Source organism: Sardina pilchardus, chromosome 15, assembly GCF_963854185.1.
Source record: "Sardina pilchardus chromosome 15, fSarPil1.1, whole genome shotgun sequence".
NCBI lineage: Eukaryota > Metazoa > Chordata > Actinopteri > Clupeiformes > Clupeidae > Sardina > Sardina pilchardus.
Genome location: NC_085008.1, coordinates 12,425,473 through 12,439,595, shown reverse-complemented (window position 1 = coordinate 12,439,595; position 14,123 = coordinate 12,425,473). Strand labels below are relative to the sequence as shown.

The 14,123-nt window shown below is 41.6% G+C and overlaps 2 protein-coding genes across 4 annotated transcripts in view; both read left to right on the top strand.

The window, feature by feature from the left end:
- The first annotated feature begins 1,850 nt into the window (after positions 1–1,850).
- fam163ab (family with sequence similarity 163 member Ab) lies at positions 1,851–12,440 on the top strand. The gene is made up of 3 exons (XM_062556345.1): positions 1,851–2,204; positions 10,135–10,249; positions 10,647–12,440. The coding sequence occupies exons 2-3, from the start codon at positions 10,157–10,159 to the stop codon at positions 11,007–11,009; spliced, it is 456 nt and encodes a 151-aa protein (XP_062412329.1). The 5' UTR covers positions 1,851–2,204; positions 10,135–10,156; the 3' UTR covers positions 11,010–12,440.
- A 404-nt stretch (positions 12,441–12,844) lies between these two features.
- rabgap1l (RAB GTPase activating protein 1-like) overlaps positions 12,845–14,123 on the top strand; it is a 99,226-nt gene continuing 97,947 nt past the window's right edge. For 2 of the 3 annotated variants that reach the window (XM_062556343.1, XM_062556341.1), the window contains exon 1: positions 12,845–12,955. The gene's annotated coding sequence lies outside the window, so the exon portion shown is untranslated. Of the gene's footprint in view, positions 12,956–13,359; positions 13,380–14,123 lie in introns of those variants that run through there. The other variant, XM_062556342.1, reaches the window with a different exon arrangement.

Here is a 14,123-nt window from a genome sequence, read left to right as displayed (position 1 = left end):
CCATGGATCAGATGAACATATGCTTGGATTGGACCATCTAGCATGACAAATAAGAATAGTCGAGTCATTTATGGTTTCCCATTCTCACAGGAAAAGCAAATGCAGGCTCTCAAAGTGAAACTCTTATCCATGCCAAAAAGAAAAGGAGTCAAAGAACATTCAACACCAGCTACTAAATATAAAGTACAGTACTTTTCTAGTTGGCTCAACTCTGGAAGAAGAGATGTGAAATACTCACTGTGGCCTGGCAGAAATGTGTAGGGCAAGTATTAAACAAATTCAATCCAAGCACACTCAGGTTGAGTTGTATGACTACATCACAGTTGCTCATCTGTCTATATAAAGCCTGCCCAAATGATTTGATTGACCTGAATGCATCTTGACTGGGCATAGACTTCTCTATGGGCTCAAACCGAATTTACAAAACTCGAATCTTGTGTACAGGGTCAATTAGGCCTGGCTTCCAGGCTAAACAGCATCTTGAATCATCCTAAATTAATGAAATTACGTGCAAAGTCCACAGGACCGAGGTCTGACCCAACCCAGGCAACCTTGACAGGTTTTTTTTTAGCCAAGGTCCTCTCTGAAAGCAAGGGGAATACACACTATTCTAAAAGCTTGTTGGTAACATGCTACCAAGTGTAAAATGAATGGATTCAAGCACAGACCAAATCCTCAGCAAGAGATGTACAGTACAGTATACTTATTAATGGAGCGGTCACTGGGATCAGATGTAGTAGTAGAAACTCTGCAACTGAGACTGGGTAGATACAGATCTCATAAACAAAGCGTGCTGCTGCAGAGGAAATCACATTATCTTGCCTCTGACCAGAGCAGATCCCCAGACCATCATGATGCAAAGTCGTTACCATGGAGACTGACTCCCACTGCATCCCAGGTTGTCTTTGCTCCCAAAGGTGGGAAAGCAGCACTGTATCATGAATGAACAATTCTGTGTCTGCATTCAAGAAGACTAAGGTGAAGTGAATGAAAATGTGCCTGTTGTCATCACTGCATTTCAGCAGTATCAGTTTATATTGAGAAACAGCTGGCACTTTCTTTTCAATAGGCTTTGCTTTTGAGGCCTAAACTGTGGACTTTCTATGTATGAGTGGCTCAACCCCTGGATTGATTCTTTGAGGATTCTTAAGAAGTTCATGAGATTGTCCTCTAAGGGGAAAGAGAGACTCGGGTTAAGATTTCTCCAGTGATCAATTCTCATTGCTACAGTCAAGTAGGCAGCTGGTCCGTAATTTTATTGCTGTCCTCGGGGCGGTGCGCTTCTCCTCAGCATCCATGCCTGGTTTTAGCTGCTGCGCACCAGTCGAGCGAAGTTGTAGTGTAGACCATGTTTTGGTCATAATTTTCTGTCACTGTTCCAGTTACATCTCGATTCGATTTGGTGCAGGATACTTTCGGATAGACGCATCTCCAGGCTTTTAAAAATAAGCCATCTGACCGTGCATTGGCTCTTGCCCTAATTGATTTAAATGGCAAAAAGTCCAGGCATTCTCGTGTTTAATATGGCTTTTAAAAGGAATTGCCAAATAACCATAATCAACGCAAACAGCCTGTAGGCTTCACGTTTTCTTTTGGGCTCTCATGCACAGTTAATACTACACGGTCACCTCGTCAGGTCAGTCATCACTGCATCTGAGCAGCGGAGTCTGTCGTTTCACCTCAGCATGTAGACTAGAAAGAGCATACACCATAGTTTTATATTTTTGAGATTTCGTCCAAAAGTAATTACGGTGAATTGTGTTGGTCTTTCTGCGGTGAAAGAGCTACGGTACGTACCGTGTGGGTCTCCTCTGTGGGTGTATACCATGACCTTTATTGAATATACGATTCATCACTGAGACTGTTGCGGTCCTCCTGGGGGACATTTAGTGGAGTCGACGGAAGCGTAAGGAGCCGCAATCTGCCCTGTCCCTCTTCGCGTTTCTGTGGAAGACAGGAATTAATCTTTGAAGCCACGGAACTTCAATTAGACGCGAGAGAATATCTGAAGTTAAAGAAATTAAAAATGTACCCTTCATATTGTCCTGACGAGTAAGTTTTTTTCCCTCTCTCAACGCGTAATGTGGAAACAATCGGGCGTAAAGGAGTGATCACCGTAAAGGTTTTGAATGAGCTGACAGCATTGCCTTCGGTGCGCCCAAATATTGCTCCGTTTCGTGAAGTAGCCTAGACATTTGAAAAAGGTATGTATGTTATAGGCTCACATTATGTTGTCCATTGTTCTGTAAGACCCATATGTTCGCTGATTACCATGTCGATTTGTTTTCCTGTTTGTTCCTGACAGAGGGGGTTGCATTGGGCAAGATAGGCTTTAACAGTAGCCTAGGCTAAATTATTATGCCTACCGCGGAATTGGAATCAAGTAGGCTTCTGTATAAAAACTGAGGCGGCGTGATTGAGAGGTTTTCAACTCAATTATGGTAAATTAGTGCGGTAATTTAGTTGCTTGTTTATTTTCGTACTACAAATAAGAACATAACATTCATTATTGGTTTGCATGGTAGTCTACACTTTTTTTCACGTAGCCCATATCATGTCTGTCCAACAGCTTCAATGCGTGGATATCTGGCTACATTTCAAATCCCTGTGGAAATCCTTGATGGTCTGCATGCTGTTGTGGTGGTGAGCATTGTCCTTAAACGTTTGGTAATGAGGACTGCTGCATTAGGTTTCTTCACCGTATTCCCTTCCTCGCTGATGATTATGCTAAGTAATTCTGCTACGTTTGCAACACGCTGTTAAGTCACAGGTGTGTGAGTCAGTGTGTTAGAAGCCATTGCACATCTGTCTGCTGCTGGGTTCTGTAGCATTTTGGCTTATTGGCCTGTGGGTAGATGTAGCCTAATAGGATATTATATTGAAAATGGTTTGACCTAGCCTACTATGCGGAATTATCTGACTAAATGAGAGAGGAAGGGTCTTTAAAACATGCCATGTAAACATAGAATGCATTCCAATGAGATTCGGTGTGGTTTAAGCGTTTGCCATCACACAAGGAGAAAACCAAAGCTTGCATGAAGGGATTCACTCTACCTCAATCTGGCTTTGATGTGGGGAAAAAAGCTGAACCTTTCTGTTCTTTGGAGGGACATGCTTTTTAATGATATTGAGTCAGTTTTGAAATCTCTCTTACTGTATTAAAAATACATATAGCACTTCAGGGAAGAGAACAGCTGTTTCACTGGGATGCTGTTGAGCAGCAAGCATGTGTTTTGTGCATCACAAAGACTTACCCATAGGCTGTTAGTAAAGCTCATACATTATATCTATGGCCATACCATGACCCCAGTTGAGAATCTTGATGTTAAGGATATTTATGGAGCCTTAGATGTTTTCATTGACCAGCTGTCTTGGTGGCCAAAGCGATAATAGTGTTTAATTTGGAAGAAACTCTGCTCCAGGGGCCCTTCTTTTCTAGTCTTTCAGATGTCTGGTTGTGTGTCCATTTAAGTTTTCTTTTCAGAGTATCTCAGTATGCTTCAGAGACACTCTGGAGTAAATTTTTCTTAGTGTGGGTGTGTTCAGTTGACAAAGAAAGGAAAACAGCAGGACACACGCATGAGTCACTGGCTGATGAGTTCCACTAATGAGCAAATGGGTATTCTTGAACGTACCAATTTGATCATCCCCGTTCAGGATGTAGACATAGTCCATAACCTGGATGAATTCTGTTCTGCTTCCTCCCAGAGAGTTACATAAAGTCTTCCTCTTCTTTTTTTATGCTTCTTCTAACGTCTCTGAGCAGTGTGTGGCTCTGCGACAGCAGGGTATGTATCCTCAGGAAGAACATGTAGCGATGAGTGCTTTCTGAAGGGAGATGGGTGGTGGAAGGGAGGAAATCTCAGTGTGAATACCTGGCTGAAATTGGCCAGTGATGGAAAAATATTGTTGCAGGAATGACATTTGAATTATTAAGAGACCAGGGTTTAAAAGTTGCAGGCACCTCACTGTGATCTGAAGTGCAAAGTTAGAGACTGTTCCTTGTCCAGATTAATGTGATTCCAGATGAACCCTGAAGATCCATGGGCTTTGTGTGAAGCATCACCGACTACCTTTTCCCCCATCCAGGGGCTTCCTAGTGAACCCTATTGTTGAAAAAATTGGGACAGTAGTCTTTCGTCTCCTTGCCACTTTCCATAAGCTTGCAGAAATACAGCATCTCACGGAAATACTTCAAAGTGAGATGTAATGGAACATCAACTTGTTATGAAATGGCAGATAATTGTCTGAATGTGTGTGTGTGTGTGTGTCTCTCTCTCTCTCTCGCGCTCTCTCTCTCTCTCTCTCTCTCTCTCTCTCTCTCTGTGTGAGTGTGCACGTGCAGGCGTGCGGCCATCCGTCCATGCATAGTGGTTGTTATAATGCAGCATATTCTTCAGCTATACCGGCCTCAGGCTATGGAAGATGAGAGAAGAATCCTGAGATATTGCCAGGGAGCGTGGGGAGGAGCCAGGCCTGGGTACAGACCTGAGCTCAGCTAGTCATCTTGTGCATTACTATTCTAATGGATTCTACACATCGTAACTCTTCTGGGTGTTTTTGTCTAACCACTAAGCAATGTGAAAAATGGCCACAGATGAACAAGTATGTATCTTCCATCATGTCTGTGGGTCTACAAGAGTTTTCATGGTTTTAGAACAAAATACTGCAGCCAGCCAAGCTGGTGCAGTGGTTTACACAAGCTTCCTGTTTTTAAACTGGGGAATTAGTTTTGCCGTGAGATGGCAAATTACCTCACCAGTTCTAGCTCCAGAGGAGATGGAGCCATTACTGTTTTGTTTTTTTTTCTGGTGTGAGGTAATTGTCTGTGGTGCAACAGAGGGTGTGTTGTGCTTTGTGAATGATGTCAGCATTTAGTTGCTATCTGATTGGTTTCCTCACCTTCTGTATTCCTGCTGTTTTGCTTCATGCGATGGTCATTAGATCTGGCAAAGATGGTGTGAAAAACCTAACCTAGTCCTTAAAAGCTTTCTTGCTACACATCTGTCATCAGTCAACATTGGGTGTGAAGGCAATAATGCATTCATATTCGGGAATTACAGAAGCATCTATATCCTAGTTTTTCATATTGTGTTCAAGTGTCCCATGGGTTTGATTTGGCAGTATAACAAATGGTTTGAAGAAGAAATGATTTGAACTCAACAAGCTGTGGCCATGCCAACTGTGGGATATATTCAGCTGTGGAATTGAGAGCAAGGACTTTTCTTCCTCTGAGATACCTTGAAATTAGATTGAGGTTCTATATGAAAGCACATTAATATATCATTAGCAAATCATTGGCATACCATCTTATTGTTAACTTTTACTTATTTACCTTATTTAGTTCCTCATTCCCTAACACCCTAAAAGGTACGTTTTTAAACATCTGAGATGGTGAGGTTTCACTACAGCATAACATTGCTTCTCATATTGCAGATTACATAATTTTGTATCAGAAAAAAGAAAATGGTTCCGGATTTTTCTTTTATGAAAAGTGATTTCCTGACTTACAGTCTGTAGAGTGGCCGTGTGCTCTGCTGTCTGTATCATAGCTGCTTCAATGGTTTCAAACATTATGAGAGCTGTTTGCCAGTCTCCAATACTACTGTAGTATTAGTGCAGCCAGTCGGCCACCCAACAGGATTTACAGATTAACAGTCCACAACCTTTTCATACAGAGTAGAAACTTTATTAATTTGAGTCTTGTCTCCTTCACAGAGATTGTGATGAAAAAATATATGCACCATATAAATAATGGATAAACATTCCCAAATGTAAAGACACGCGTTACCCCTGATAACAGCATTACACTAATTACATTAGTCCTGTGACTGTAAGTCCCATTGTGAATGGGATCTAATTTATTCTCATTCTCTTCAGAGTCAGTGTGCTTCATTGCTTCATATACATCTTTTGCAATCAGTTGCATCCACAGCTATGTACAGGAAGAGGTGTTTGAGGCCATGTGGATAAGCATATAGTTTAGCAGTAGTGCCCCTAAACACTGTCATACATTCGATAGAGGCCCACATTACAGCCTATAGCTTTAGCCTAGAACAAAACCGTGTCACTGCTGGATTTTCTTGTATAGGTCTTTGGCTTTTAAAATCATTTTTACATATAGGACAGTAAGATTAATAATACCATAATACCTTCACCGTTAGTCAAAGTCCACCAACATGTCAGCCACACTTACTTTGTGTGTTTGTGGACATTCCCAGTATTTTAGAGTACAGGATATGCGAAGGTGAAAGGCATGCAGAAATACATGCTAGTTGAAGAAACAATTACTGACCCCTCAGCTGTGCAGTGTTAGACAGTGAGGGCAAATTCATGCAATCTGATCTTGGATCTTAAGCATGTACTGAAATATGATGACCCTGCCTTGTTTTTTTTAATATAAATCACATGCAGCTTGAAATAAATATCAATATGAATAAATATCACACCACCTATCAGTGTTGGGGCACACAATATTAAACAAATGAACTGATAATTAATTATGGATTATGGATTATTATTTGGTGAGACATATTATATCAAGCCTCGGACAAAGGAAGGACAGGGAGATAAATTAAACAGATGGAAAGAGAATCAGTGAGGAAGAAAGACAAAACTTGAGAAGGAGGAAGACGGTCGCCCTTTGCTGGAGCACATTGTCATTTCAGACCACAGACGGCCCTCTCCCTTGGGGCTGGTGCGTGTCCTGTTTAGGAGATTAATGTTGTGGCCTCCTCCCTGCTTTCCTGTGGGATGCCATTTAGAAAGGCTTGCTATGACTGCCACTGTATAGTCCTCCATACAGTATACACCAGGCCATGAACCCCGTTTAGAACATCCTGTCCCCTAAAGTATACAAACTCAGTGTGGATTTTTTTTTTGGGGGGGGGCGGGGGGGGTGTTGTTTTTAAACACTCGACACTCGACACTCAACGCTGTGGCACAAGTGTAGTTCGGGTGCCCAGTGCCACAGGTTTGAGTCCAGCCCAGGTCATTTCCCGATCCCGCCCCATCTGTCTCTCTTCCACTTGCTTCCTGCCACTCTCTTTACTGTCCTCTCAATAAAATTACCAAAAGCCGGAAATATACTGTATATATACCGTATACATCTACACAAAGCCTGAGGGAGCAGGCATGTGTCTCCAGATGCTTGGTATGTACTGACACGGACAGCCTAGCGGTCTGCGTCCCTACCCATGCAGGGATCAATTCATAGTGGTATGAGAATAGGTGAGGACAGCCCTTCACCAGACCTTGATGTTTGACATTGAGAAAAGCAAGGCATTATTTGAGATTCAATTACAAGTGCTGTGTTACATTGTGTCAAGTGAAAATGTTAATGGGTGTCATTTATGGGATCATTTTAATTCTCCTTCACCGCATGGCGATCCTCCTTTGTCTCTTTTTGCCATTGCTACATTTCAGTAGTTTTATCACAACCATTAAAAACTGCATGGACTTGAGTTCCTTATGTAAGGGCTGCAGAGGAAATACAAACTGCAGATCCAACAAGCCTTGATTCCATGCAAACACAGAGGTAGAGCTGGGGGTAGAAGACAGACTTGAATGATGGATAAGGATGGACACTGCTAGCATGATGGGAGGTGAGGCTGGGATAGGGTGAGAGATGAAGGGAGGACAGGAGGAGTGGAAGCAGGGCCACATGCTGTGACTGGGTCAGGGCGGAGGACTCCTTGGCCCCCTGATGTCATGGAAACTGGGATCCATCCTTCCTATCGATCTGCAGACTCACAGCTGTAATAGAATGAGTGGCAGGGATGACAGAGAGGGGGGTGAAAGCTGAGAACTGTTCACCAAGTACACAAAAGCATACAGTACGTGTGCATAATACTGTAGCAGGACACAGGCAGTGTCTTTCACTCTCACAAGCTCTCACACTGATAGAAATTATTCTTTTTTTTAATTGGACCAATTTCTAACATTTTGCATGATGTGACAGTAATACATGGTCATGTATAGATCACCATCAGCAATATTAGATCAAACATTTTGCTGAATATACTGAATATACACTAAAAGGCAGAATGACAATGGCATGGAACCATACAGACTTTTGTGGCCCTTTTGTTAATATATATCTTGCCTTTTTCACAATAATTTAAGGGTTCTCTGCAATTCTGCGAATAGAAAAAAAAAACAGTGATAACAGGACATGGTACACACACACATTAATAAGTAGGCTACACTGTGGAGGTTTACTTATCAGGCTTTCAGTAGAAAGAGGGGCACCATCCAAGAAAGGCACTCTGTGTAGTTTTAAAAATTCATCCCTATCTTTGGGGGGTTGGCGTTGACCTTTGCACCACTTTGATTCACTCTGCATTATCTCCCCGACGAGTTCAGCCCAGTCTGCTCTGCAGCCTGGCGAGAGAGAAGAAGATGCCCATTCAGTTTCACATTAACCCTCAAATTAAGCATGTCTATTCAGTCACATGTTGGTGAATATCCTTCCAGATTAAATTGTGGCAAAGTAATTCCACTAATAATGTTAAATCAAATGCATATGATGTATTTGTTAAAGGTAACAGAAGGAGGCATGGACAGCTCATTTGCCATTCTACAGTTTGTATAGGCACACTAGGATAGTGTTCAGTCTTATCTGTGATTTTGGTAAAAATGCGAAAGGGTTTAAACGGAACTGCACTGTTCTGTATTGTTGGTAATCTAGCACTGGCCGTAGGAGGGGGCTAATCCAGCATGCTATTCAGATAGTGTGAGTGAGTTGGGTCTCGGAAGGGCCATCAGCTCTTCCAGAACGCATTATGTGAATTGTGCCAAGCCACAACAGCAGCACAGGGACTTCAGCAATCACAGTGCAGTGCAGCCATATGTCCATATTATCTACAGCTGCCATGCTTTTCCCATGATGCAGCAATATACTGTGTGTCCATATGCACTCGTATAGCAGGCACGTTTTACTCGTATGAGCTGAAAAATGTAGAAGAATGGATCTGTGTTTTAACTGTGTTCTTTACAGTGGCTGGTGTCATTTAGTTTTATATCAGCATGTTTTTTTAGTTTTTTTTTTAAGTTATGACAATTTGTTTTTTGAATTTACACACACACACACACCCTAACACAGACATACACATATTACTCATACAGACAGACATGTTGAGCAAGCCCTCAAGAGAGAATTGAGTTTGACGAACGAAATAAATGTGATTAGCTGGCCAGTCAAATCATTGCATTCACGCCGTTGCAGGTGGATGAACTGTGTGTGTGCTTGCATGTGTGTGTGCACATGTGTGTGCGTGTGTGCAGCTTTGCTTGGTTTATTATAGTTCCTTCCGTTGCTGAGACATTTTGCACTTTGAGTTAAAGTGTCAGAGTGACATGAGGGAGCAAATTCTTTAAAATACCAAGAACATTGCCATACAGGCATCCATTGTACTACACTGATGCTTCTGGACATAATATTACTCGGAATGCATGATAAGAAACAAGTGTTACCCAACGTTATGCACTTACACATTTTGTCCAGACTGTTTTTGTTTTTTTTTCGTGAACAAATACATAAAACATTTCACGTTTCATTATGCACAGTGTGTATGATGCATATGTAATTGAGTTATTTTAGGACAAAACATTTAATTTTTTACAACAAGAAAAACACTGACTGAATCATTATGGGATAATCTCTCTAAACCGTTATTTTCTGCCTCATATTTCTGACTAAAAAATTCTACAGAATGTTTGTCTTCATATGCATTGTTTGGTCTTTAGCCCCATCTTGTGGATGCTGCATGTCTCTACTGGATAGCTTGGATCAGCTCCATCCAATACATGAAACGATTCGATTTTATGCCATTTTTTCATTCTGTGCCTCAAGGCCCCCAATCTGTTTGGCTAAATATGTCTCATGAGAGAAGCGTTGTCTCTTTTGTAATGGGGGAAATTTGTACTTGAATTAGTACCTTCCTGAGGCTTTTCCTCATCTCTTTTCAGAAGACGATAAATTGTAGTGGCTTTCAATCTGTGATTTTGTAACCTGTATAGAAAGTGTTGCTCCTTTTTGTTTTGCTATTTTAATCTACATAGTGAAATATCCATATACAGTAGTGTGGACAATATATTTACTCTAATGAATATTATAATTTAATTTATCTTCAGAGTTTGATGGAGATCTGGTCGGATGACAGCTGGAACTGTTGTCATAACTGGAGGAATTCTCGCAACAGTGATACTCTTGTGTATCATTGTAGTGCTCTGCTACTGTCGTCTCCAGGTGAGGCCTGTTGATTGCTGACGAACATTGTAGGAGTCTGATGTGTCACTGTTGTTATTCTGCTTGATAACAGTGCAATTAAAAGCAAACATGTAAAAGAGATATTCATTGGCTATATCACTGTAATAAATGATTTAGGCTACTGTATGACATTTAATATAGTCCCATTAATGAATGTATTTTGCTATGTTGAATACATTCCACTAATCTCTCCCCCTTTTCTGGTATGATGTCATTCTGTCCCCAAAACCATTGACCTTTTCATCTTCATCTCATTTCTCGCCTGCTGTATCTTACAGTATATCTCCCACCTGAACCTCACCTGATTACTAATCTTGTTTCTTACTTTCTGTCCCCTGTCCCCTACACCCACTTTTCCCCTTTCTTCCTCTGGTAGTATTACTGCTGTAAAAAGAATGAGTCCGAAGGTGATGCTGCCTCCGTCACCCCATCACAACATGCTTGCAATGAGTGCAGTGCTCCCGGGCTGGATGGAAGTGCCACCTCCCCTCTGTCTCTGTCCCCAGAGCCGGCACCCTCGCGCAGCTACTGCCCCTCCTGCTCCCCCTACCGCTCACCTTTCTACGTCCGCTCCACAGAGGAGACGCACAACGGCGGTGAGCGCATCACCTACATGCCCACCCACTTTGAAAATCCCTCGCTGTCGCTGCCGCTTCCCAAGATGCATGGTGCCCCGCTGAGCTCTCGCAACGCATCAGACTTCTATACCAACAGGCGGGCGATCAGCACCGATGTCTGATTCCACGGTCCAGTCCTGGTGTGGTCCACCATGCCCCTGTGATTGGCCCATGTTCACCCCTCTGCATTCTAACCTGACATCTCAGGGAAAACAGAGGACAGGGACAGAAATAAACGAAGAGAGAACATATGAGAAGCCTGTAGCCACTGTGCTACACACACTCTTTTTCACTGGATCCAAATGCTACTACTTCTAATACATAAACTCAGATAATCTGTTCTCTATGTTTCATTTCATAGTCCTTGTTGATTATACATATTTGAGATCCTGCAGAGAAAGTTAGCCAACATACAGCTTACATCCACTTCAGGAGTGTCTTAGGGCTGTAAAATCAGCTGGCATTTCCTCTGTGGCCAGTTGTGGGCCTCCTTCTCTAATGGCTTTGAGGGCTATCTCTGTAATGGTTTCACCTGTGCCCACTAGTTTACCCCCCCCCCCTCCATTTCAAACAGCCACTAAATAAATAAGTGTCTCCATCGTGTGTAATCAGCAACATAAATGACAAACATGTATTTTTTACGCACTGAATCATTGAGGAGGATGAGAACAATCAACACTTGTTTTAGTCTTCAAAGAGTAGAGTGTGATTAAATATATTTTCAGAGCTTTCTCTATGCAAGTTCGACGTTTTACTCATAACAAGAAAAGAAAGGGAGGCCAAACAATGCTGCCGTCAGTCTGGCAGTTTATTTTCTCCATGGAAGTTAGTAATGCACATATTACACATGCAAAAAGCTGTAGAGAGAGAAGTACAGAATTGTACAGTATATGAATGAGTTGTTTATTGTAGCTACTGTAGGTCTAATTGGCCTAGGTGTTTTTGAAGTGGAGCGTCATATCAGCAGCATTCACTACCAGGGAGACTCTTCACTCCCCAGAAGTGGCCTGTGTGTTCCTGCACCTCCAGCTCGATTTGATACTTTTCAAGTGGGAAGAGTTAATGCTGATAAAGGAATGATATATATTAACTGTGTTTATATTTGCCAAGGTTATTGCAAAACTGTGGATGTGTATTTATTATGAAATGCATCGAATGATTTCTATGTCTTTGTCAATTTACTTGGCTGACCTTTGATCCAGCCATAATATATGTTGAGGTGGACCTCAGTGGGACTGAGAAAGGAGTGACAGCCGTGTGAACTTATCTCTTTGTTGTTTAACATGTTAAAATGTAATGTCTGAACACCACATCTTGGTACCTATTTAAACTTGTGATGCACTTGAAATACTTTTATTGATTTTTTTTGTTGATGACAAATCTTTGCTAATGATTTTATGACAACTCCTGAAGTAATACACATATTAAACAATATTGCTTGCCAGCTATAGAGGAATATTTTCCTGTAATGTCTTTCTAGTTTAAACTGTGAGTGATTTTAAAAGATGGATTGATTGAAACAGCAAGGCAAAAAATAAAACAAACTTATTACATTTTCTGTTTCTGTTTCTCATTCATCAAAATGCCACCCTCTGATAAACCCTTAATTCACTGCCACTAAGACGACAGCATTTAACTCAAAGTGGTCCAGTGGTTCATACACTGTTATGACACAAAATAATTGTCTTGTTTAAGAGTGGGCCTAGAACACTTTCATGAAAAGCGGTTGTACAGGTTAGGCTACTCTCATCAGGTCTACTGTAGCCTAGGCTAGGCCTATATCAAAAGTGTCAGTGTTTAAACTAGGCACAAACATACTCACATAGGCCTATCCATACACATGCTGGTACCTGCAAATTAGTATACTGTAGGCCTAATTCTACCCTCAAAATCAGTTCACCCAATATTTTTGCAAGGAAGTCAAATGAAGAGAAGGCGACAGAGGTGACGTCACCACCTGCTGTAACGCAGGGCACGCTGAGGTTGCGGATGGAGGATGTGTCGGTGGCGCGCCTGCCAACAGTTCTCAGCTGACAGCTAGTCAACTCTGCGCCCAAACTCCGAGCAAGTAAGTTGTTTTTTTATCTGTCAGGGCATAAAACTGAACAAATTACCGGCCATTTCTGTTGAAGAAATCACTCGCTCTTGGCTTATTTTGCATTACATGTGTTCATATGGTATGGTACTCGTTAGCCAGTGTTAGCTTACTATTTTGTTATAAGGAAGAATTATTTATTTTATTTTGAGTTGCAGTAGCGTTAACGTTAGCTAACTGGCTCTATGGCTAACGTGCTTAGCGACTTCACCAATAATTGTGGCTGTAGTCAGCTAGCTCTGCTAATGTAGCTAAGTAGTAGCGTAAACGTTGCAAGCTAACAAATGTTAATGTGACTTCCTGTCAGAAATGGACGCCTGACTGACAGCAGTTTACTTGACAGTTCTTACTTACCGTTTTGCTGTTATATTTACGTACTGTCCTATCACTGTCCAAGGTATCAGGAGTCAGCGAAAGTTTTTGTTGTTATGTTGAGTGCTTGGTGGTGAGATTGCTGTCCTACAAGCTGTTGAGTAAGCTAGCTAGCTAACCAGGTCTCCGTCCAGGTGGAGTATGAATAATATACATCTTTATTACAGTGTAATTTTCTTATAGATAGACGTATCCCTTCACCCGTCACATTATTTACAAAAGGAAGATGAAAAGTTGGCTTGTCAGCTAAGTTATTAGTGTGGTGTTGGCTACAACCTGCAAAGAGAAATGGCTAGCTTAATGTTAGCTATTGAAACAGTTTCTTGTTGGATGACCAGTTAGCCAAAGAGTCAAAGATGACGCGTTGTTTCAGTGATAACATTAATCTTTAACAGCCAGGTGTTAAGGAGTTAAACCATTTAAAATGCATGGAACCCATGTAAAATCGCTTATTTGCCTGTGGGTACCCAGCTAGCGAGCTAACTCGCTAACATTGAATGTTGTGATTCTATCTGGGACCGTATGACTACGGTGTGTTATAAAGTTTTGAGTGTTGACACACCTTCATATCCTTTGTGTTGAGTGAATATCGGTTTAAGATGTACACTGTTGTCTAACCAGCCAGCCGAATGAACTGTCAAAGCCACAGTGATGATATGTGATGACCGTCCATTAGATATCTTGTCAGACTAGTCTCTTTAACATTTTGGACGCCCTTTCATCACGTGCTTGACTAACAGGGTGCAGTGCAGAAGAATGATATCTTGTC

Coding starts and splice junctions, on each gene's coding strand:
- fam163ab (XM_062556345.1), top strand. CDS start 10,157: ATGACAGCTGGAACTGTTGTCATAACTGGAGGAATTCTCGCAACAGTG. Junction 10,250..10,646: donor TCTGCTACTGTCGTCTCCAG/GTGAGGCCTGTT, acceptor TTCCTCTGGTAG/TATTACTGCTGTAAAAAGAA.